Source organism: Salvia splendens, chromosome 4 (genome assembly GCF_004379255.2).
Source record: "Salvia splendens isolate huo1 chromosome 4, SspV2, whole genome shotgun sequence".
Classification (NCBI taxonomy): Eukaryota; Viridiplantae; Streptophyta; class Magnoliopsida; order Lamiales; family Lamiaceae; genus Salvia; species Salvia splendens.
In genome coordinates, this window is record NC_056035.1 from 15,559,646 (window position 1) to 15,580,747 (window position 21,102).

At 39.5% G+C, this 21,102-nt stretch overlaps 3 protein-coding genes across 5 annotated transcripts; 2 read left to right on the forward strand and 1 right to left on the reverse strand.

Moving 5' to 3' along the window:
- LOC121798125 (ATP-dependent DNA helicase Q-like SIM) lies at positions 1-5,753 on the forward strand. Of its 3 annotated transcripts, none has more exons than XM_042196972.1 (16): positions 1-122; positions 714-1,315; positions 1,404-1,623; positions 1,697-1,807; positions 2,011-2,200; positions 2,434-2,734; positions 3,115-3,338; positions 3,666-3,722; positions 3,870-3,950; positions 4,188-4,251; positions 4,341-4,440; positions 4,519-4,602; positions 4,684-4,771; positions 4,886-4,987; positions 5,137-5,229; positions 5,311-5,753. In XM_042196972.1, exons 2-16 carry the CDS (start codon positions 724-726, stop codon positions 5,593-5,595), a joined length of 2,592 nt encoding a protein of 863 aa, XP_042052906.1. In that variant the 5' UTR covers positions 1-122; positions 714-723; the 3' UTR covers positions 5,596-5,753. The 3 variants fall into 3 exon arrangements, with proteins under 3 accessions (XP_042052906.1, XP_042052908.1, XP_042052907.1); XM_042196974.1 differs by having other exon boundaries at positions 5,323-5,753; XM_042196973.1 differs by lacking the exon at positions 1-122 and adding an exon at positions 154-221.
- A 9,035-nt stretch (positions 5,754-14,788) lies between these two features.
- LOC121798317 (heavy metal-associated isoprenylated plant protein 35-like) lies at positions 14,789-15,931 on the forward strand. The gene is made up of 3 exons (XM_042197254.1): positions 14,789-14,895; positions 14,966-15,041; positions 15,125-15,931. Exons 1-3 carry the CDS (start codon positions 14,866-14,868, stop codon positions 15,847-15,849), a joined length of 831 nt encoding a protein of 276 aa, XP_042053188.1. The 5' UTR covers positions 14,789-14,865; the 3' UTR covers positions 15,850-15,931.
- Positions 15,932-17,798: 1,867 nt separating this feature from the next.
- LOC121801181 (40S ribosomal protein S21-2-like) lies at positions 17,799-20,139 on the reverse strand. Its single transcript, XM_042200628.1, has 4 exons — positions 20,055-20,139; positions 19,472-19,572; positions 19,216-19,348; positions 17,799-17,971 (listed from the first exon to the last, which is right to left on the reverse strand). The coding sequence occupies exons 1-4, from the start codon at positions 20,106-20,108 to the stop codon at positions 17,906-17,908; spliced, it is 354 nt and encodes a 117-aa protein (XP_042056562.1). The 5' UTR covers positions 20,109-20,139; the 3' UTR covers positions 17,799-17,905.
- Positions 20,140-21,102: the final 963 nt, after the last annotated feature.

Genomic DNA, 21,102 nt, shown 5'->3' on the forward strand with positions numbered 1-21,102 from the left:
GGAAAATGAGAGAATAAATTTGAGAGTCGTTGATTCAGTGAGTGGCCAGGGAGGGGCAGCATCAAACGACGCCGTCCGATTTCAAATTTCCAATTCTCTCTCTATATCTGGCGGGTTATCAGGTTTTTTATTTGTGCCAGGAATTTCTTTTAAGCTCAAATTTCTAGTTTCATTAATTCAACGGTAGAAAGACAGCAGAATAGCAGCATTGCCTCTTTTAGGTCGACAATTTTAAATTCTGCAAATTCGAAGCTATTTGCTCGATGGTCGGTTTAGGTTTATGAGCAGCTTGATTATGTAGTGCTAAGCAATCTAAGAAAGACAATACTTATGCTGCTCTATACAGAATCTTGATATATTAACAGGACAATTGAACTATAATTTGGAACAATATTTTATCTTCTTTGTTGTTGTTGATTGGGTTGAGTCAGTTCCATTGTTACAATATCAGTACGCTAAAGTTTCTACCTTGCATATCCTGTTTTATTTTCCTGTGTGTGGACATTTATTAGGATTAAGTCAATTGGTATTGAAAATTCAAAATTTGGGCATATTGCAATTGAAACAAAAAGGAGAGGATTTTGTTTATTTTAGATATTTTGAACAAATTATCCGTTTTGCAAAGCACATTTGCATTAGTATTTTAGGTTGCTTCTGGTTCTTTACTTTGTATATTCAGTATTGATTAGTTCCTTGGTTTTTTCTGGAAGCAGCTTGTGCAGTATGGATGGGAATGATGTGACTTCAGATCAAGTCATTGCCGGATTGCTAGATATGGGGTTTGATATCTTAGACATCACACAAGCAATAAAAGCAGTGGGTGCGTCACTGGATAATGCAATCGAGTTTATCTTGAATAGCTCTCATAGAAATGACAGGAATGAATCAACGAGTTCGATGTGTCCTACGGACAACAAAGTTACTAGGAAAAGAGCCACTTCCTCATTTAAGCCTCCTGCTAAACTGCGACAACAGAACATAACAGAACAACTGAAATTGTCATCTGCACCCAAGAGAATCAAGATGAAAGGTGTTTATGATGCTTCAGTCTCTAATACAAATTTCTTGACATGTGGAAAAGAACCAATCGTCCCTTCGACTGTCGAAACTGGTTTGGATCTCTGTCAAGAAATTGGCATGGTGCCATCTTATTGCAAAAAAGATGAAAAAATGTTTGGATTAGATTGGGAAAGGAACGCAAATGATCTTCTTCAGAAGAATTTTGGATATTCATCCTTGAAGGGCTTTCAGAAAGAGGTTCTGGCAGCCTGGATGGCTAACCAAGACTGTCTAGTTCTCGCAGCAACAGGATCTGGTACACCACTCATGCACCCTTAATGCAGTTATTTTGTCAAACCCATCAATGAAGGACATTTTTCTTACTTTTCAAGATTTTTTGGTAGGAAAATCATTATGTTTTCAGATTCCAGCTTTAGTATCTGGAAAGGTGGTGGTGGTTATTTCACCATTAATTAGCTTGATGCATGACCAGTGCTTGAAACTAGGAAAGCTTGGGATTTCAGCTTGTTTCCTAGGATCTGGTCAACTCGACAAGAGTGTTGAAAACAAAGCAATGAATGGTGCATATAGCATCATATATGTCTGCCCAGAGACTATTTTAAGGTGAAGTATCTATAACATTTCTCTATTTAAAGGAATCTTCAAACTTTGAATGATTTGTTCCATTTGTTTGCAGATTAATGAAACCGCTTCAAAGCTTAGCTGAAACCCGTGGGATTGCATTGTTTGCAATTGATGAAGTTCATTGTGTTTCGAAATGGGGACATGATTTTCGACCTGACTACAGGTTTATATTTATCAGTTCCCTTTCTATTAAAATACTGCATATGAGATAGACATGTTATGTGATTCTATCGAATTCTTATGTTATCTGAAGGAGATAGGGTAGTAGTCACAGAATCTTGTTTGGTTAATCAGTTGGAAATGTCTATACAACCAATGTAGAATAGCAGAAATGATCTCTCACCAGTCTCTTCTTATACATCTTAGGCGACTGTCCATATTAAGACGGAGCTTCAGCGCTGAGCACTTGAAATGCCTAAAGTTTGACATTCCCTTGATGGCTTTGACTGCCACTGCAACTATTCGTGTTCGTGAAGACATATTAAAGTCATTATGCATGTCAAAGGAGACACACATTATCACAACATCATTTTTCCGACCAAATCTTCGTTTTTCGGTCAGTGCTGTGTTTCGGTCATCATCATTCGTTAGTTTTTCTCTGTTATAGGTCGCTAGCGCTAGTCTGTCTATAAATGTCATCTAGCTCAGTTGGATAAGAGTTATTGTAGCTACTTGTGCTGAAACACTATCTAAAGTATATTTTCATATAGTTGTCTTTGTTATTTAGTGATAAGGTTTTCGTGCCCTCTATCTCTCAGAAGTAAATGGGTTATCTGTTTACTCTTGCAGGTAAAGCATAGTAGAACATCTGTGTCTTCGTATGAGAAGGATTTCAGTGAGTTGATAAAATTGTACACGAAAGACAAGACAGCACTCAAAAAGTTGGTACTGAAAAATCTTGATGGTGGCTCTAAAAACTCAAGTTGTACTCTGAATGGTGGAACATCTGGATTAGATGAAATGAGAAGAAACATGAATGATAGTGATGATTCAGATGATGATGGTTTTCAGGACTCTCCAGAGGAGAAATTGTCTGTTCAATACCTGGAAGATGATTATGATAGAGTGCAAGGAGCTGATGACTTGGATGGTATTGGAATAATTTTTTGAAATATGAAAATTATATTTTTATCTATTTACAAAATTTATGTAATGTTTAACAGTGTATGAAAAAAGATGATGTGCTATCATTTGCTTGTTTCTTCCCTTGCTCACTTATATCAAGTTATAACTTATCACTTCTTTTTATCTTCAAAATAATGTTAAACTACTTACTCTCATTCAACCTTTCTAGTTGCTCTCCGCGTAACCAAGGGCCAACTTATCAACTTTGCCATCTAAAATGTGTTCATTATCCGGCTTCCACCAAAAATAGTTATCATTATTTATTGTTATTGTGGAAATAAATATGTGATGCATGCTTATTTTATCCATCTGCAAACTTTTCGATTTAACTGGGTCAATTTTCAGTTTTTTGTGGCGAATCTTGTGGACGTTCATCTCTAGAATTCAGAAGTTGTGGGACTTCTGACTCCAACAATATGGCGAGTAAAGCAGGGAAAAGACCAGCACTAAATCAAAGACATCTGGAAGAAGGACCAACAATAGTATATGTACCTACTAGAAAACAAACTTTGAGCTTGACTAAGTTCCTTATAAGTGTTGGTGTAAAGGCAGCTGCTTATAATGCCAAGGTTATAGTCTCTTCCATGTGATTGCCCAAAGTTTAAGTTGTTAATTTTTGTCAATTGTGTTCTACATTTTAGTATCCCTTTCATATAACAGAAAAGATATGTGTATTGATCTCTTCAGAGAATGACTGTTCAAATAACTTGTAAAGGTAGCTACTTGGAAAGATCTATCTAGTCTTCGTAGGAAAATCACTGTTTGCATAGGCTCACACATGCTGATTTAGAATACAGGGCATAATCACATGTTTTGTATTGTGTTTTCAAGTAAAACTTTTCTTGCCTCTACCTGTTTGATCCATTTGTGACTCGTGTTCTAGCTTTTCCTTGTAGTTGCCAAAGTCACATCTCAGGCAGGTGCATGGACAATTTCATGCAGATGAGTTACAGGTAATGTAGTTATTGTGAACAAGTGATTTGGGTCTGGTTTACTTCTCTGATTGACATGGAGCTGGAAAATGGTGTTGCATGTTACAAGGGGAAATATCTTCTACCTCAATCATAAATTCATAAGACAACTACTTACACCTGTTTCAGGTGGTCGTTGCTACTATTGCTTTTGGAATGGGGATTGACAAGTCGAATGTCAGACGGATCATTCATTATGGTTGGCCACAGGTGTCTGAAAGTTTTGTTTTTGAAATTTTTATTGCATCTTTCTGTTTACCGTGATCATTGGTAAAATAATGCAACGTAAGCATTCATTTCTTCATGCAAATTTGCACACTGCAGATTTAGGAGTATGTCAACATTTTGTTTATTGATTATCCTACATTTATGTGTTTATGTGCTTTAGAACTTTTTTTAGTCTTTAAGGGTGTGTTTCACCTTTCTCTGTTTGACTATATTATCCAGAGCTTAGAAGCATATTACCAAGAAGCTGGTCGAGCAGGTCGGGATGGAGAATTAGCAGACTGTGGTAAGTAGTAGTATTCATTTGCATGAAGTTTGTGGTTTCTGAAAGAAGTCTTGAGCATTTATATGACACAAGAACTTTGTTTGGTGCAGTGCTATATGCTAATCTGTCAAGAATACCTACTCTTTTGCCAAGTCAAAGAAGTGAAGAGCAGACAAAACAAGCATATCAGATGTTATCTGATTGCTTCAGGTACATCATTTTACTTCTCCAGTACATTTCCTCTTACATGCTTCACTATGCTATACAATCCTTTTCAATTATTGGCAGGTATGGAATGAAAACTTTTTGCTGTAGAGCCAAAATGCTTGTAGAATACTTTGGTGAGGAGTTCTCAACTGGCAGATGTAACTTGTAAGTTACAATGTTACATTTCTTCTGTTATATGACACTTTTGTTCGATATAAATTTCAACTGGCGTTCTTGTTATAACAGATGTGATGTCTGTACCAATGGGCCACCAGAAATTCAGGATCTGAAAGTGGAGGCAACACTGCTCTTGCAGCTTATTGCCACGTATTATGTGGGTACCCTTGAGGCCTTTGCATATTTTCGTCTTGATTTTTCCATTAATTCCAAACTAAATGTATCTTTCCCTTATACTAATATACATTTGCAAATTCCACAATGTATTTAGGCAAATAAAACTAGTCAAGGTGAATTCTCCAATGATGTTGAGGCCTTGAAGTTGATAGAGAACCCAAATATTAGAGCATTTGTCCGTATGATAAGGGAAGAGGTAAATGTTCTTGTTTATAACCCCAATGTTTTCTGCTTATACGCCTCGTATATTTTCTTGAATCCCTATAATTCACAGAATAACTTATCTATTATCATTTGCATTTTTAGTTTATCATAATATTCTTTCAATGTCCTTGTTTTCTGCAGAATCACAAATATGCTGCAAGTGACTTCACATGGTGGTGTGGTCTTGCACGTATATTAGAAGAAAGAGGGTTCATAATCGAGGGAGATGGGATGGTATAATCTTATTCTCATTCACTCTTTTTGCTGCACATTTTCGACTAGATTGATCAACTCCCTATGTGCGATAACATACAGAAGCATGTCCAGATAAAGTTTCCAGAACCAACAGAGTCGGGACTGCAGTTTTTGAAGTCTGAGTCGGAAGAATCATTTCTTGTTTACCCAGAGGCAGACATGCTGCTGTCGACAGAAACCTGCAAATCATACTCCAGTTTCTCAGAGTGGGGGAAAGGATGGGCTGATCCAGAGATTCGTCGTCAGCGCTTGCAAAGGAGAAGGGGGTCAAGGAGGAAACCAAGATCCCGTAAGCCTAACCTGAGCACTGTTCGGGGGAGGCTATCTGCTAAACTCACAAAATAGATACTAACATCATGTCATGTCAACAATATTTTTTAACATGCATTGTTAGTACTTCACTAGCTAGCTGGATTTGCTTAATACATAAGCTGGTAAACTTCATTTTCAATCTCGTTTTAATTCATATACACATTAATCTTTAGACAAATCTTTTTAGTACTACCAAAGAGAAACCAATCTTCCACATGTCTAATTTAGATGTTTTTCCTATCAAACATTTTTATTACTATATTTAGTAAATCACTCATACCTACCCTTATGCACTTTGATCTTTTATATGAAATCTTACCATATATGAGTACGTTTTATCACGTGAATTCCCTTTAAAATGTTGTAACTTGTAAGTGTGGTCTATAGAGTTCCCATTACATTACAAATTTCAAACACAAACTCTTCCATATAAGTCTTCTATAATTGTGGTTGGCGTTTTTTAGCCAACTCCATGATCCAACATCCAAAAACTGAGTTGATTCTTTTCACAACCATAATTAATTAAAGTGCATTCTACATCTGAAAATGTGGGAGTAATATTTTTTCCAAAATTAAATATTACATATCGTTTTTTCATTTATGAGGATACCAAGTAATTACTTTTTAATTACTTCATATTATATGAGATTTCAACACTCCAATGCAGTGAAATGAGGGTATTTTTATGCTAGGAAGCCCATTTATACGTCACATTCAAATTCGAATTGTCAAGCACCTTATAACCCGAGTATCTTTTATGATCGCGAGTAAGTACAATATGATTTCTACTTTTTATAATCCTAACTGTAATATCACGGCTAAACTTGAGGTGAAATGTTAATAAAAATTAAAATATTTAAATGTACGTTGTTCAGTCACAAAATTATGGAAATAGCTAGGATCTTACTGAATTACTAATTAATACTAGAAGTATAAAAAGTTGATTTTATTAAAAGTAGCACATGTAAACCATAACATTGAACCTTGTAGCTTGCTGGTCCTACCAATAGCGATGCTCTAAGAGGAACCACTTAAATGAAACTTTTTGGCATAAAATCTATTTAATTAATATTAATACACAAAAAAGTAAGTATAAACTTAAGTCTGAAGTTTCAAATTGCCCCATGCGAACTTGCTGGAGAATTCTAGCTAGGTCTTATTGTTTATAGCATGAAAAAAAAAATTCTTATTCCCTATAGATATAATAATATGGACTACTTCATTTGGTATTCAAAATAAAACTATCACAGAATTTATATTAGTTATAAAATGGAGCAGTAGAATACCAGATTAAATTTGAAAAAATATGTTAACAGAATCATGAAATGAAATCGATCCATTCATGGGGAGTATCAATAAAAATAAATAATGATATGCAACATCAAAGTGTATCAGTAAAATCTACAAATGAATTACCTTTATTTCGTTATTATCGAATTAGGAGTATATCTTGATGAAGCCGCGAATTTCTGATGTTTGTAAATGCTGGTAGAGAATAAAGATCACGACACAATGATTTTACGTGGTTCGATTTACTGAAGTAAATCTACGTCCACGGGAAGAAAAGAGGGCAGAGTTGTATTGCTTGATCTGGGATTACAGCTTACAATACACACTTGCTATATAATCTATTCTGTCTCTAGAGAACGAAAGAGTGAGAGTCCTCTTCTGTCAGATCTAAGTTCTATTTATATATTGAACAGAGATTGTGGCTTGCATCACCACCCTAAGTCGTGGAGGTCATGGAGGTCATGAGATCCTGCATGGCCACTAACTAGGCAGTGGCTTACATCATCAGTAATTATGTCGTGGATGTCGTGGAGGTCATGAGATCCTGCGTGGCCACTAACTAGGCAGTGGCTTACATCATCAGTAATTATGTCGTGGATGTCGTGGAGGTCATGCATGAGTCCGCTATCTCCCAGTTCGGTCGAATACTGAGACCGAACTGCTGAATTATTGCCGAGTAGCTTTTGCCGATCTGAGAGTAGAACTTGATGCCGACCTGAGAGCAGAGTTTGATTGGTTGGCTTTTACCGAGCTGTAGGCTGGGGCCGAACTCTTTGGTTGTGCCGAACTGAACTCTTTAGTCATGCCGGACTGATACTCTTTCTTGGGCTTTAGGCTGATGGGCTTTACTGCTGTTGGGCTTGTTTAGTACGTACTCCATCACTACCCCCCCCGGAAAGCGAAGTGAATTACTTCGGTATTCTGGATAAAGGTACGGGGTAAGTTGATGTTTGTCCTCGGTCTTATGAAGTGAACTCTTCTTTGACCGGACTCGTCTTTGGTCTGATGAAATAAACATCTTTGACCGGACTCGTCTTTGGTCTGATGAAATAAACATCTTTGACCGGACTAAGCTTGTGTCCTAATTTGGCGAGTTTTATCGCTCGGATCGGACTTTCCGTTGTCCTAATTTGGGGATCGGACTTTCCCTTGTCCTAATTCGGCGAGTTTTATCGCGTGGATCGGACTTTCCCTTGTCCTAATTCAGGCAAGTTTTATCGCGAGAGTCGGACTTTCGTTGCAGTTCGTTTCAGACGAAGTGCTTGATTCTTAAGCTGAATTGCGGTCTTGTATCCTCTTTAGAAGCTTGGACTTCACAATCGTTGGCTTATTGCAGCTCGTTTCAGACGAACTGCTTGTTTAAGCTGAATTGTGGTCTTGTATCCTCTTTAGAAGCTTTGACTCACAATCGTTGGCTTGTTGCAGCTCGTTTCAGACGAACTGCTTGTTTAAGCTGAATTGTGGTCTTGTATCTTCTGTAGAAGCTTTGACTCACAATCGTTAGCTTATATATGTTCTAAAAAGGGGATCAGCCTTTGAAGAACAAGATACCTCAGTAACATTTGTAAGAGACGACACGCACATAGACAGACACAACGCACATAGACAAAACGCACATAGACAAACAAAGAACAAGCAAACCAAAGAAAGCACATTGACCGAACAGGACTCAAGACTGACTGACCGGACTGTCTCTTACAAATGGAACTTTTTGAGGTTGGAAATGTGCCATGTTCGGGGTACCTGTTCTCCTGACATGTGAGCCAATTTGTAAGACCCTTTGCCGAGGACTTCTGACACCCGATACGGACCTTCCCATGTGGGTTCGAGCTTGCCCAGCTTTTCTGCTCGGCTTACTTCGTTGTTTCTCAAGACGAGATCTCCCACTTGAAATTGCAGCTTCTTCACCCTTTGGTTGTAATACCGGGCTACTTGCTCCTTGTACTTGGCTGCTTTTATGCATGCCAATTCTCTTCTTTCTTCGGTAAGATCTAGCTCGGCTCTCAGTCCGTCGTCATTCATTTCTGCCGAGAAATTTAGAGTTCGGGGACTGGGTATGCCGATCTCCACCGGAATCACGGCTTCAGTGCCGTACACAAGACTGTACGGAGTTTCACCGTTGGAGGTTGTGGGTGTAGTTCGGTAGGACCATAGGACTTGAGGGAGATTTTCTACCCACTGTCCTTTGGCTTGTTCTAACCGAGCTTTTAACCCTTTCACCAGGATACGATTTGTTACCTCCGTTTGTCCGTTTGCTTGTGGATGAGAGACCGAAGTGAACCGTTGTTGAATATTCAGCTCTTGGCACCAATTCTTGAACGTCTTGTCGGTGAACTGAGTCCCGTTATCCGAGATGAGGATGTGGGGTATGCCGAATCGGCACACTATGTTCTTCCAGACGAAATCCAATGCCTTCGAGCTCGTTATCGTAGCTAATGGTTCAGCTTCCACCCACTTCGTAAAGTAGTCCACGGCAACGATAAGGAATTTCATTTGCCGAGGAGCTTGTGGTAGTGGTCCTACTATGTCTATACCCCATTGCATAAAAGGCCAAGGGCTTTGCATAGTGGATAGATCGGTCTGCGGTATCCTTGGGATATTTGCATGGATTTGGCACTTCGGGCATGTCTTGACGAGCTGCACTGCTTCTTGTACCAAGGTTGGCCAATAATATCCCCATCTTAGAACTTTTTTAGCTAAAGCTCTAGCTCCGATGTGGCTACCGCACGATCCTTCATGAACTTCTCTGAGGATGTAGTCCGTCTCTTCTGGTCCTACGCACCGCAATAACGGCTGGAGGTAAGACTTTCTAAAGAGGACTCCTTCATGAAGTTCGTACCGAAGTGCTCGGCACGTGATCTTCCGAGCTTCTCTCTTATCCTCGGGCAATTGTCCTTGATCTAGATACTGTAAGATCGGCGTCATCCAGTTCGGCGAGCTGGTTACTGAATGTACCTCAGCTTCGTCAATGCTTCGATGCATCAATTCCTCCACCTTTGAGCTTGGACATGCGGCTAACTTACTTAAAGTATCTGCTCGGCTGTTTCCTGCTCTGGGAATGCGGACTATCCGAAAATAAGAGAAACTTCGGCTAATGCTTTGCGCTTTGTCTAAATATTTCCTCATCCTCTCATCACGGGCTTCACTTGTACCCAACATGTGATTCACTATGATTTGTGAATCACAATGGATTTTGAGAGACTTGATACATAGACTTTGCGCTAGCTGGAGTCCGGCAAGGAGGGCTTCGTATTCGGCTTCGTTATTAGTGGTTGGGAATGAGAACCGAAGTGAATAGGTTACCTCGTGTCCATCGGGAGCGATAAGCAGAATACCAGCTCCACTTCCCGTTTTATTCGAAGCTCCATCTACGAATCCGCTCCAGCAGTCCGGCGGCTCTTCTTCGGATTCCAAGGGCTGTGCTAGTTCGGCATTGGCAGAATTTTTCTGTTCGGCAATGACAGGGATTGCTTGATCGAACTTGGCCTCTGCAAGAAAATCTGCCAAGGCTTGTCCCTTGATGGCTTTCCGAGGTAGGTACTCGATTGAGTGTTCTCCCAGCTCTAGGGCCCATTTGGCGATTCTACCTGATGCTTCTGGCTTGGTCAAAACTTGCCGAAGAGGCAGATCGGTTAAGACGCATACCTTGTGAGCATAGAAGTATGGCCGCAGTCTCCTTGCTGCATTTACTAATGCCAGAGCAATTTTTTCCAGAGGTTGATACCTTGTTTCTGGACCTCTTAATGCTCGGCTTGTAAAGTAGATGGGAAACTGCTTTAGGTCTTCTTCTCGTACAAGCACCGCACTAATGGTTTGATCGGATGCCGCTAAGTATAAGAAAATCACTTCGGCATCTGTTGGAGCAGAGAGAATTGGAAGCTCGGCTAAATAACTTTTGAGCTCGTCAAAAGCCTTTTTCTGCTCGGCTCCCCACTCAAACTTTGGTGCCTTTTTTAACACTTTGAAGAACGGCAGTTGCTTTTCGGCTGCTTGGGAAAGGAATCTATTCAATGCGGCTAGACATCCAGTTAGTCTTTGCACATCGTGTATGGACTTCGGCATCGCCATGTTCTGAATAACTTGAACTTTTGAAGGGTTTGCCTTGAGTCCGTCCTTTGAAACCCAACAACCCAGAAATTTTCCCGAATCTACCAAAAAGGTACATTTTTGGGGGTTGAGTTTGAGGTTGGCTTTTCGGAGCACGTCGAGAGTGGATTTGAGGTTGTCTTCGTACTCCGAAGTGCTTTTGCTTTTGACAACTATGTCGTCGACATACACTTCAACCTGTTTTCCGATTAGGTGCCGAAAAAGCTTGTCTACCATCCTTTGATAAGTGGCTCCGGCATTCTTTAAACCGAATGGCATCTTTTTATAAGCGAAAATGCCGAAATCGGTAATGAAAGCTGTTTTCGGAGCGTCACTCTCATCCATCAACACTTGGTGATATCCTTTGTATAAATCAAGAAAACAGAAAATTTCGAAGCCGATCAAAGCTTCTACTTTTTTATCTATATTCGGAAGGGGATAGCAATCTTTAGGACAGTGCTTGTTTAGATCGGTAAAATCTATGCACATCCGCCATCCTCCCCCTTTTTTCTTGATCATCACAGGATTGGCCACCCAAGAAGGATATTTCACCTCGAATAGTACATCCGCTTTTAGTAATTGGCGGACTTCGTCATGGATGACTTGGCTTCTTTCTGCCGCAAAGAGTCTTTGCTTCTGTTTTACTGGCCGGATTGAAGGATCAATATTTAACCGATGAGTGATTACCTCGGGGGGCACTCCGGTCATGTCCAACGAAGACCATGCAAAGACATCTTTGTACTCCTTGAGGAGCTGAATGGTCTTTTCTCGGAGTAGAGGCGTTCCTGCGAAGCCGATCTTGACCGTTCTGGATGGATCGTCTTCGTATAACCGAACGGTCATTGAGTTCGGCTCTGAAGTGACTTCGGTCATCTCGCTTGCCTCTGACTCCGGTTGCTGTGATTGCTATGCTTGATGGTGCCGAACTGATTGCTCGGCACTTTTAAGCGCAATCTGCAGACATTCTTTTGCTCTCTTTTGATCACCTCGGATGACCGCTATCCCACCTTTAGTGGGGATCTTGATGGTGAGGTGATAAGTAGAGCAAACGGCCCGAACTGTGTTGAGCCAGTCTCTCCCCAGGATGATGTTGTACGGGGACCGAGCTTTTACCACAAAGAACTCGATCATCGTATTGGAGCTTGTAGGCGCTTTTCCCACCGTGATCGGAAGGCTGATAATACCTTCAGGGCGGGTGTCCTCCTGGGCGAAACTTTTCAGAGGAAGTGGAGCCGGACTGAGCCGAGCTGGATCCACTTCCATTTTATCAAAACATTCTTTAAAAAGAACGCTGACTGACGCTCCTGTATCCACAAATACTCTGTGGATCAGTTTGTTTGCCACTCCGGCTTGAATGACAATAGCGTCTTGGTGAGGAGAGATGGCTGGGACGGGATCGGCATCTGAAAATGTAATCACTTCGTCTTTCTTCAGCCTTTTATGTGTCGGCTCCTCTTGATTGGAACCTCTGCGTTCTGCTTTTAGGGACGACTTAGTCTTCCCGGCAGGGAGAGCATCAATAGTCTGGATTACTCCATCATATTGCGGCTCGTCGTCGTCTTCGGGATCTTCATGCCTTTTCGGATCCTGAGGATTGCAGTTCGCACCTCTCTGCTTTTTGTTCTTTTTCGGCTGCTTGCTTTGGTATTTTTTTAACGTTCCTGTTTTCACAAGAACATCAATACCTGCAGCCAAATTTCGGCACTCCTCGGTATCATGACCGTGGGCTTGATGGAAGGAGCAATATTGATCCTGAGGTCGCCGCGCGGCTGATTTCGTCATCCGCTTGGGTTTTTCGAACATATCGGAATGTAGTTCGAAAATTTCCGTTCTTGACTTGTTTAATGGTACGAACTGAGCGGGCGGCTTCTCAGGATTGAGCCGTGGCCCCAATCTGCCTTGTACCGGTGCCCTTTGAATTCTTTCAAAAGGAGTTCGGCGAGGAAGCACCTGGCCGCTTTGATCGGGCTTCTTTTTCTCTTCTTGGGATGAGCTGTCTAAAGACCGTTTTCGACGGTCTGCCTCATCCGCACGGGAAAACTGGTCCGCAATGTCCCACATTTCTTGAGCTGTTTGCGGGCCGCACTCCACGAGCTTTCTGTAGAGAGCTCCGGGCAGGATTCCATTTTGGAATGCCGAAATGACAAGTAGATCATTGAGATTATCTACTTGTAGGCATTCCTTATGGAATCTCGTCAGGAAGTCGCTGATCTTTTCGTCGCGACCTTGACGTATAGAAAGCAGCTGAGCCGAGGTAATTCGGGCTTCCGCTTTCTGAAAGAACCTCCTATGGAAAGCATCCATTAGATCTCGGTAGGATCGAATGCTGTCTTGAGGAAGGCTGTCGAACCACCTTCTGGCGTTCCCGATGAGCAGCTCGGGGAACAGCTTGCACATATGGACCTCATTGAGACCCTGGTTCGCCATATTATATTGATAGCATCCCAAGAAGTCATGAGGATCCACTAGCCCGTCATAAGTCATTGACGGTGTCCGGTAGTTCCGCGGCAAAGGAGTTCGGATGATATCGTCCGAGAACGGAGTCTTTAATGCTCCGTACATGGCGAACCCGACATCTCTTCGGTACGGAGGAGAAGGAGTTCTCCTGTGATTCCGGTGCCGAGGAGAAACAGGAACATGTCGGGGTTGAGGATTCTTCTTCCTGGAGGACACGGCACTACTGCGGTAGTGACTTTCATGTCTGGATGAGGAAGGAGCATCTACCGTTTTCGTCTTCGGCTGTTGGCTCTTTTGCAGGAAAACTAAGAACTCCTCCTGCTTCTCAGCCAAGAACAGCTTGACAGCCTCATTCAAATCAGGCTGCTGGGAAGACTCGGTGTGTGGACCTTTTGAGCGGCTTATTCCTTCACCGTGAGAACTGGAGACAGACTTCTCACGAGGCTGCTTTCCAGGCCTATGGGCTGCTGGATTAGTTTCCTCATGGTCATCACGGACGGAGGCACGGGAGTTATGTGATCTGGCATGCATTTTTTTTTTTTTTTTTGGTGGAAAAAGGGTCAAAAATTCGCTTTATCACAGATTTGGTTCTCTGTTTCCCACAGACGGCGCCAGTGATGAAGCCGCGAATTTCTGATGTTTGTAAATGCTGGTAGAGAATAAAGATCACGACACAATGATTTTACGTGGTTCGATTTACTGAAGTAAATCTACGTCCACGGGAAGAAAAGAGGGCAGAGTTGTATTGCTTGATCTGGGATTACAGCTTACAATACACACTTGCTATATAATCTATTCTGTCTCTAGAGAACGAAAGAGTGAGAGTCCTCTTCTGTCAGATCTAAGTTCTATTTATATATTGAACAGAGATTGTGGCTTGCATCACCACCCTAAGTCGTGGAGGTCATGGAGGTCATGAGATCCTGCATGGCCACTAACTAGGCAGTGGCTTACATCATCAGTAATTATGTCGTGGATGTCGTGGAGGTCATGAGATCCTGCGTGGCCACTAACTAGGCAGTGGCTTACATCATCAGTAATTATGTCGTGGATGTCGTGGAGGTCATGCATGAGTCCGCTATCTCCCAGTTCGGTCGAATACTGAGACCGAACTGCTGAATTATTGCCGAGTAGCTTTTGCCGATCTGAGAGTAGAACTTGATGCCGACCTGAGAGCAGAGTTTGATTGGTTGGCTTTTACCGAGCTGTAGGCTGGGGCCGAACTCTTTGGTTGTGCCGAACTGAACTCTTTAGTCATGCCGGACTGATACTCTTTCTTGGGCTTTAGGCTGATGGGCTTTACTGCTGTTGGGCTTGTTTAGTACGTACTCCATCATATCTCAAAATTGAAACAATTATAAAACTCAAAAGTGAGATTAGGTTACTAATTTGCAGAGTGTGTTCTTCTTCTTCTTCTTCATCATTTCCTTTCCCCCTCTGCTTTTCCAAACTCTCTCTCTTCTCTCTCTCATGGCGGAAGAACCCATCAGGCATCTCAAGGTACGTTTTCCCCTTGCTAGGTAGAGTGCTTGTTGGTGTAATTAAGTAACATAGATGTTTGGAAATGCAGACTACAATCATTAAAGCTTCCATCCACTGCCAAGGCTGCAAAAGAAAAGTCCACAAAATTCTCTCTCAAATTCAAGGTTCCTCCTCCTTCACCACCTTTCTAATTTCTCCTCAATTTCCTTTTTTTTTGTTGATTAATTTACATTTCTATGTGTTGAAGGAGTGGAGCATGTAGACATCGACGCACAGCAACACAAAGTAACGGTGAAGGGCAACGTCGACGCCGACGCCTTGATCAAAAAACTGATCAAATCCGGCAAAAACGCACAGCTATGGCCCCAAGAAGAAATTATTCCTAAAATTGAAAAGAAGAAAGAGATGAAAACAGAAGAAAAACTTGACGCCGTAGAAATGCCTCCCGCTTCTGCTAATAAAGGTAAAACCACCGAAACCCCTGCTCCGGTCAAAGCAGGTGACGGCGGAGGAGTGGATGTCAAAAAAACAAGCGCCGGCGCCGACGTAAAGAAGTCAGAGGAGGAGGAGGAGAAGAGCGAGGAGAACTGCTCGGCCGCGCCGGAGAAGAAGGAGGCGGTGGAGAAAAGCGACGGCGGCGGAAAAGGTAAAGGTGCGCCTTCTGCGAAGAAGAAGAAGAAGAAGAAGAGAGTGCAAATTGACGGAGGATTAGAGGATCCGCTGCCAGCGAGCAATGAGAGTGCTACTCCGTGTCATAATCAATTTCCTCCGGCGGCGGCGGTGAGCTACAATACGGCGTATCCTAGTAGCAGCTACACGGCGTCGTACTACAGTGCGCCTCCACCGCATGCGCACGCGTATATGCACCAGATGGAGCCGCCGCCGTTGGATTCTGAGTCGAATCAACGGCAGCCGTTGGATTCTTTTGAAATGTTTAGTGATGAAAACCCAAATGGATGCTTTATTATGTGACTGAGGTTTGACCTGTGTAGTATGTATAAGACTCTTTTGACTTTGTAATATGCAATGTAGAATTATTTTGCTTTCTTTGTTAGACTGGTCGTATCAAAAATCGCTATGAACGAATTTTGGTATATTTATTCACTAAATAGGTTGCGAAAGTAATTATTGAATTTGATCTATTAAATTTCCTATGATATTGATTTTCTTCAAATCAAAATCTGAGATAGTAAGTCGGAATTCGATATGGAATACAAGCTGGGTTAAACCAGTCCAATTTACTTTTCCACCATCTTTGATTAAAATACTCAATGAATATAATTGGACATACCTATTTGTTAAATTAATTTATGATAATTAATGCAGTATTTATGCTCTTAAACAACTTGACAATTTTTTTCACAAATTATAAGCTTGACATTGATGTCACTTACGGAGTAGGATTTTTTTCCCAAAAACTGATATTTTTACCTAACTTTTCTAAGGAAAAATAAAATAAAATAAAATCCTACACAATAAAGTGATGAGGATATGCAAGCAGAACGAAATGGAGTACTTGGTAAATGCCCCATTCATACTACAACACGTATTCAATCTTTATTTCATCACTTCTAATTAATTAATTTACAGTTGCAATATTTCCTTAACTAAAAGGGAAGTTGAAAATCTTTGGTTTGTTTGGATGCCCCATTTCGTAAGGCAATTATTCAATGTGATGTGTAAAGTAAAATAAATAAATTAGTGCATCTATCTTTGACACCTAGTTTTTGGTGTCCATTTTTTTAAAGTTGTTGCTTTTCATCAAAAGTTGCAAACCTGGGTATAGGTTTTTGACCCATTTTCAAGTCTTTTCTTTTTTTCGTTTACATTTTGCTTAATTCTTAAAGTTTATTTTGTTTTATTTGGATAAAGGTAGAGACAACTCAAATTGAATCGGATACGTCTAGCAGATGTAGTGTATACCTTCTTTGATTTTCTGCAAGACCGTAACTAAATTTTGTCTTAATTATAGACTTCTAAGTGTTGTTGAGTAGAAGACACTATAATTAGTTGGTGCATGTTTTAAAAAAAATCCGAAAATTCACCAACGAATAATAATTATTTTAATACATTGATATACGTATTCATAATAGTACTCCAAATTTGCAAATACAGTACAATGATGTTTACTTAGAATGAGGGGTGAGTTTTTCAACTGCCTTTAATGCGACCAGTTGTATAATTTAAATATTTAATAGGCAAGATAGACCCATTTATTAAACATCGATGTCCATGTTCAATAATATTTCAATAATATAATAAGCATTGATGTTCATGTAACAATCATGCAGTATGTGAAATGATGAGCTCGATGAAGGTATTAAATAAAGAACATATTTGGTAATGATAACTTCCACTGAGCATGTTTTAACTTTTAACCAATGATATACAATGGACGACTAATAAGTCTTAGAAGAACCATAATTTTCCAACAATTTTTTACTTACGAGAATGAATGATCAAAGATTAATACCTTGCCCATCCCTTACAAGTGTTCCCACACCTTTTTTGACATGGAGATGAAAACAATATCAAATTTTGTTTTTTCTTTTATTAAGAAAGAATAATTAAAATTTTGATTTTCATAAATGAATTATAAAACATATGGGAAAGCTAATTGCATCAATAAATAACCAAACATAAATGGAAGTTGTTGGAGACTTGGATCGGATTTAAGAAATTGTGGAATGTCAACGCATACATAATGACATTATTTCCAACTCGTATATATAGAGTATAATTATTTTTCAATCCTGCCTCACCAATAACTAAATATAGCAAAGATATAATACTACTAAACAATACTGACATTTACTTTACATTGTGATATAAGACAGAAGGCAAACTTTTATTGATTAGGGTTCTTTGCGGCGTTTTAACCATACTGCATAAATTATGAAAAAAAAATACGGATATAGTAATTTATAAAGAACAAAAGGTAAGGAAGGTTGTTATCTTCAAATGTTATAGGTAATAGTGATAATTCTCAAGACTATTTTAAAGAAACTTCAAAAAAACAATCTTGCCATTACTGCTGTTGGGCTTCAACTTTCTTTTTCTGCCACAGCCTATCAAGCGCACTGTCGGCATCACCCTGCACAACAGAGTTTCCCATCCTCAGAAAATATAAATCACATATGCCACAAGACATCATTCTTCTACCACATATGAAACTTCATAAGGTTAGCAAAATGAGAGAAGTGCACAGAACCAATGGAAAGTTTAGACGTCGCCTTCTGCACTAACCTGTCAAAGGAGATTCTAGCAGTGGAAGGAAGCACCACACTTGACATTAAAACCCAGATTCAACACCAAACATGTGTACCTATTTTTGAGCAAAAGGTCGACTAGAACTACTATGTGAAGTGTATAATTTCATGGCAGAACACTTATATCCCAGCCATTTGATTCCCTTTTTTTCTTAGAGATATTAGTCTACATGTAGTATTGAACCATTTTTCACATCAATCTTCTTATAATTATAATGTAATGATGACAAGAGAGCTAAAAAGTGCAGTAATATCATAATAAAGAAGATATAACCACATCTGAAGCACATACTCGAAATAGAGCAAAAAAGTGAAGCAGTATTACAACCCAAGTGGCATAAATTGCCGAGAGAGTTCGTAAGATTTATGTAGTAAAGAGACGAGACAACTACACAGGGAAAAGCCAATGTTATCAATCTCGTATGGCGGCTTATGGCGGTTCGCCTAAAAACCGCCACAGGGATATGGCGGATATGGCGGTCAATAATTAAATAAATAAAATAATACTTATATATTTATATATAATTCAAAAATTAGAAAATAATAAAAATATAACATCTAAAACTATTAAAACAATTAAAAAGCATAAAATACAACTCTAATCTCCATGTTTCTTGCATAATGCCCCATTCCTAAATGGGGTACACGCGCAATGTTGTCAAATGGCAAATATGGCGGTGCTATGGCAGCGCCATGGTGCTATGGTGTTTCCATCACCAAACGCCATGCCATAGCGCCATGGCACCGCCATAGCGCCTATTTGATAACATTGGGAAAAGCTAAGTCTAAGTTTTGAAAGATTGGGCAATTTCAATACATCCTCTTGTTTTCCAAAATAATTTCTTTCTCCCAAAACACAACCTTTCGGTTCCCAAATTATTTTTACAAATCCTTTTCCCCAGTATTTAGATTCTATTTCCAAAACACTAAATGCAAAATAATCATTATCCAAGGTTACTACCACAGGATAGTCTCACTCATTAGGATTAATTAGAAGAGCCAAGAAACATAAACTGAATTAGTTAATGACAATGAACTTAATATGAAAACAAATGCAGAAAACACTTGCCTGGGCGCGAATGAAACCACAAAGAGCAAAAGTTGAGAATTGACCAGTGTATCTGCCATTCTCATCCACATGACCAATGTTGATCTGGACAGAGGCATGATCCTTGGAAGTGATCAGCCTATTAGTGGCCGAGCTGCATTATCAACACGTATATAATCAGCAACGTCTATGCCCAATGACCTTTTCAAAATTCTATACATCATCTCTACCAAATGGTTAAAAAAATTGAAATTAGTTCTTCAAACAATATACACACCATTTCCGTGGGATATAAAGATCCATGTTCTGCCCTTCTTCATTCTGCATATTTGCTAAGTTTTTTAAGCACTCAAGAAATACTATGAAATCACCAAGTACCTGAGTCAAGGAAACACCGATTAGCAGTCTAGCTGTGTGTATAATGAATAATGATCAAATACGAACTCTGCCCATCAATATCGTCTATATTCATCAAGCACAATAGCTTAAAAATTTAATCTTAACAACCGGTCAATTATAATACAAATTAAGGTCTGTATGAAAACCAAGCATCCAAATTGCTACAATCATAACATGGTGAATTAAAATCGTGCAGAACACTACGAATCAATTCATCGTAAAAAAACCGAGTTGTCACGCTCTTATCGATAAGATCCTTCAAATTCATCCTTAATAGAGTCTTTATTTCGTCGATAAGAATAACCATCCCGCAATAGGGCAGCATTACACATATACAAGTTTACAAATCCTTATCGTCAAATCTAGGGGGAATGAAAAAGATGACATGCTGAAAGATATCACCAGCAAAATGGCCTGATTATTTCAGAATTAGCATTCGCAAAAGGGGAGGAAAAGAGTACCTGAAGATGGAGATGCGCTGCAGCTGCTGAACGATGGCGGCTCCAACTGATCATCTTATATGAGAAGGGCCCAAAACCCTAACCCATTGGATTCCTTTTTTTGTTAATTAATGAATTCAGTCCACTTTGCGAGCCCATTTGGTTATGCCCCACTTATTACAAATAAAAAATAGGGTAAATAACCGATTTTTTAAAAATTATTTAGGGTGTATAATTGAAAATATCTTATTTAAAATATTATCAATTAATTTTCATTGTTTTATTTTAAGAATAAAATATTATGTAAAAATAATTATGATAAGAATGTGACAGCAAAAATTGCATGTCCTATGTGTCAAAGATGTATTTGGTGTAATCGGTAAAACTATTAGGTTACTCAATTTTGTCTGATTATATTTTGGGTGTTTATTTTTGTCTCGTTTTTGTGGACGTTTATTTGGTGAGACGGCCAAAATGAAAAAATAAGATCATTTTTATGAAATTATTGTATAAAGGTAGAATTCACTTTTTTTTTGTTTTTTGGTACTCCCTATGTTCCTTGTTAATAGAGGTATTTCTTTTCGACACGAAATTTAAGAATAGTGTGTTAACTGAGTAGTGAATAAAGTAAGAGAGATAAAGAGATAATAAAGTAAAAGAGAGGATAACTTTTTACCATAAATAGAAATGACTCAATTAACTTGGAACTTCCCGAAATAGAAAAATGATTCTATTAACATGGAACGAAGGGAGTAATAAATATCAGGTAACACCGAAACAACTTAACGAATATAAGAAATACCTGATCTTTCATGAAGACGCCAACTACAAATGCTTTGTCGTGCCGAGTGTGGAGCCCTCTACCAAACCCATGAGCAAAAAATGTGACAAATAATCGGCAGCAAAATTCTTTTTTCTATGCACATGATGGATGACCACTAAATCAAAAATCTTGAATCGAAGAGCGTACCTTTTGAACAATGGTTTGCCAGCTAATAGAGACATTATAACGTCCCAAAATCATTGATACTCAAACAAAATTGTCACTCTCCACCTCCACTTTCTGAAA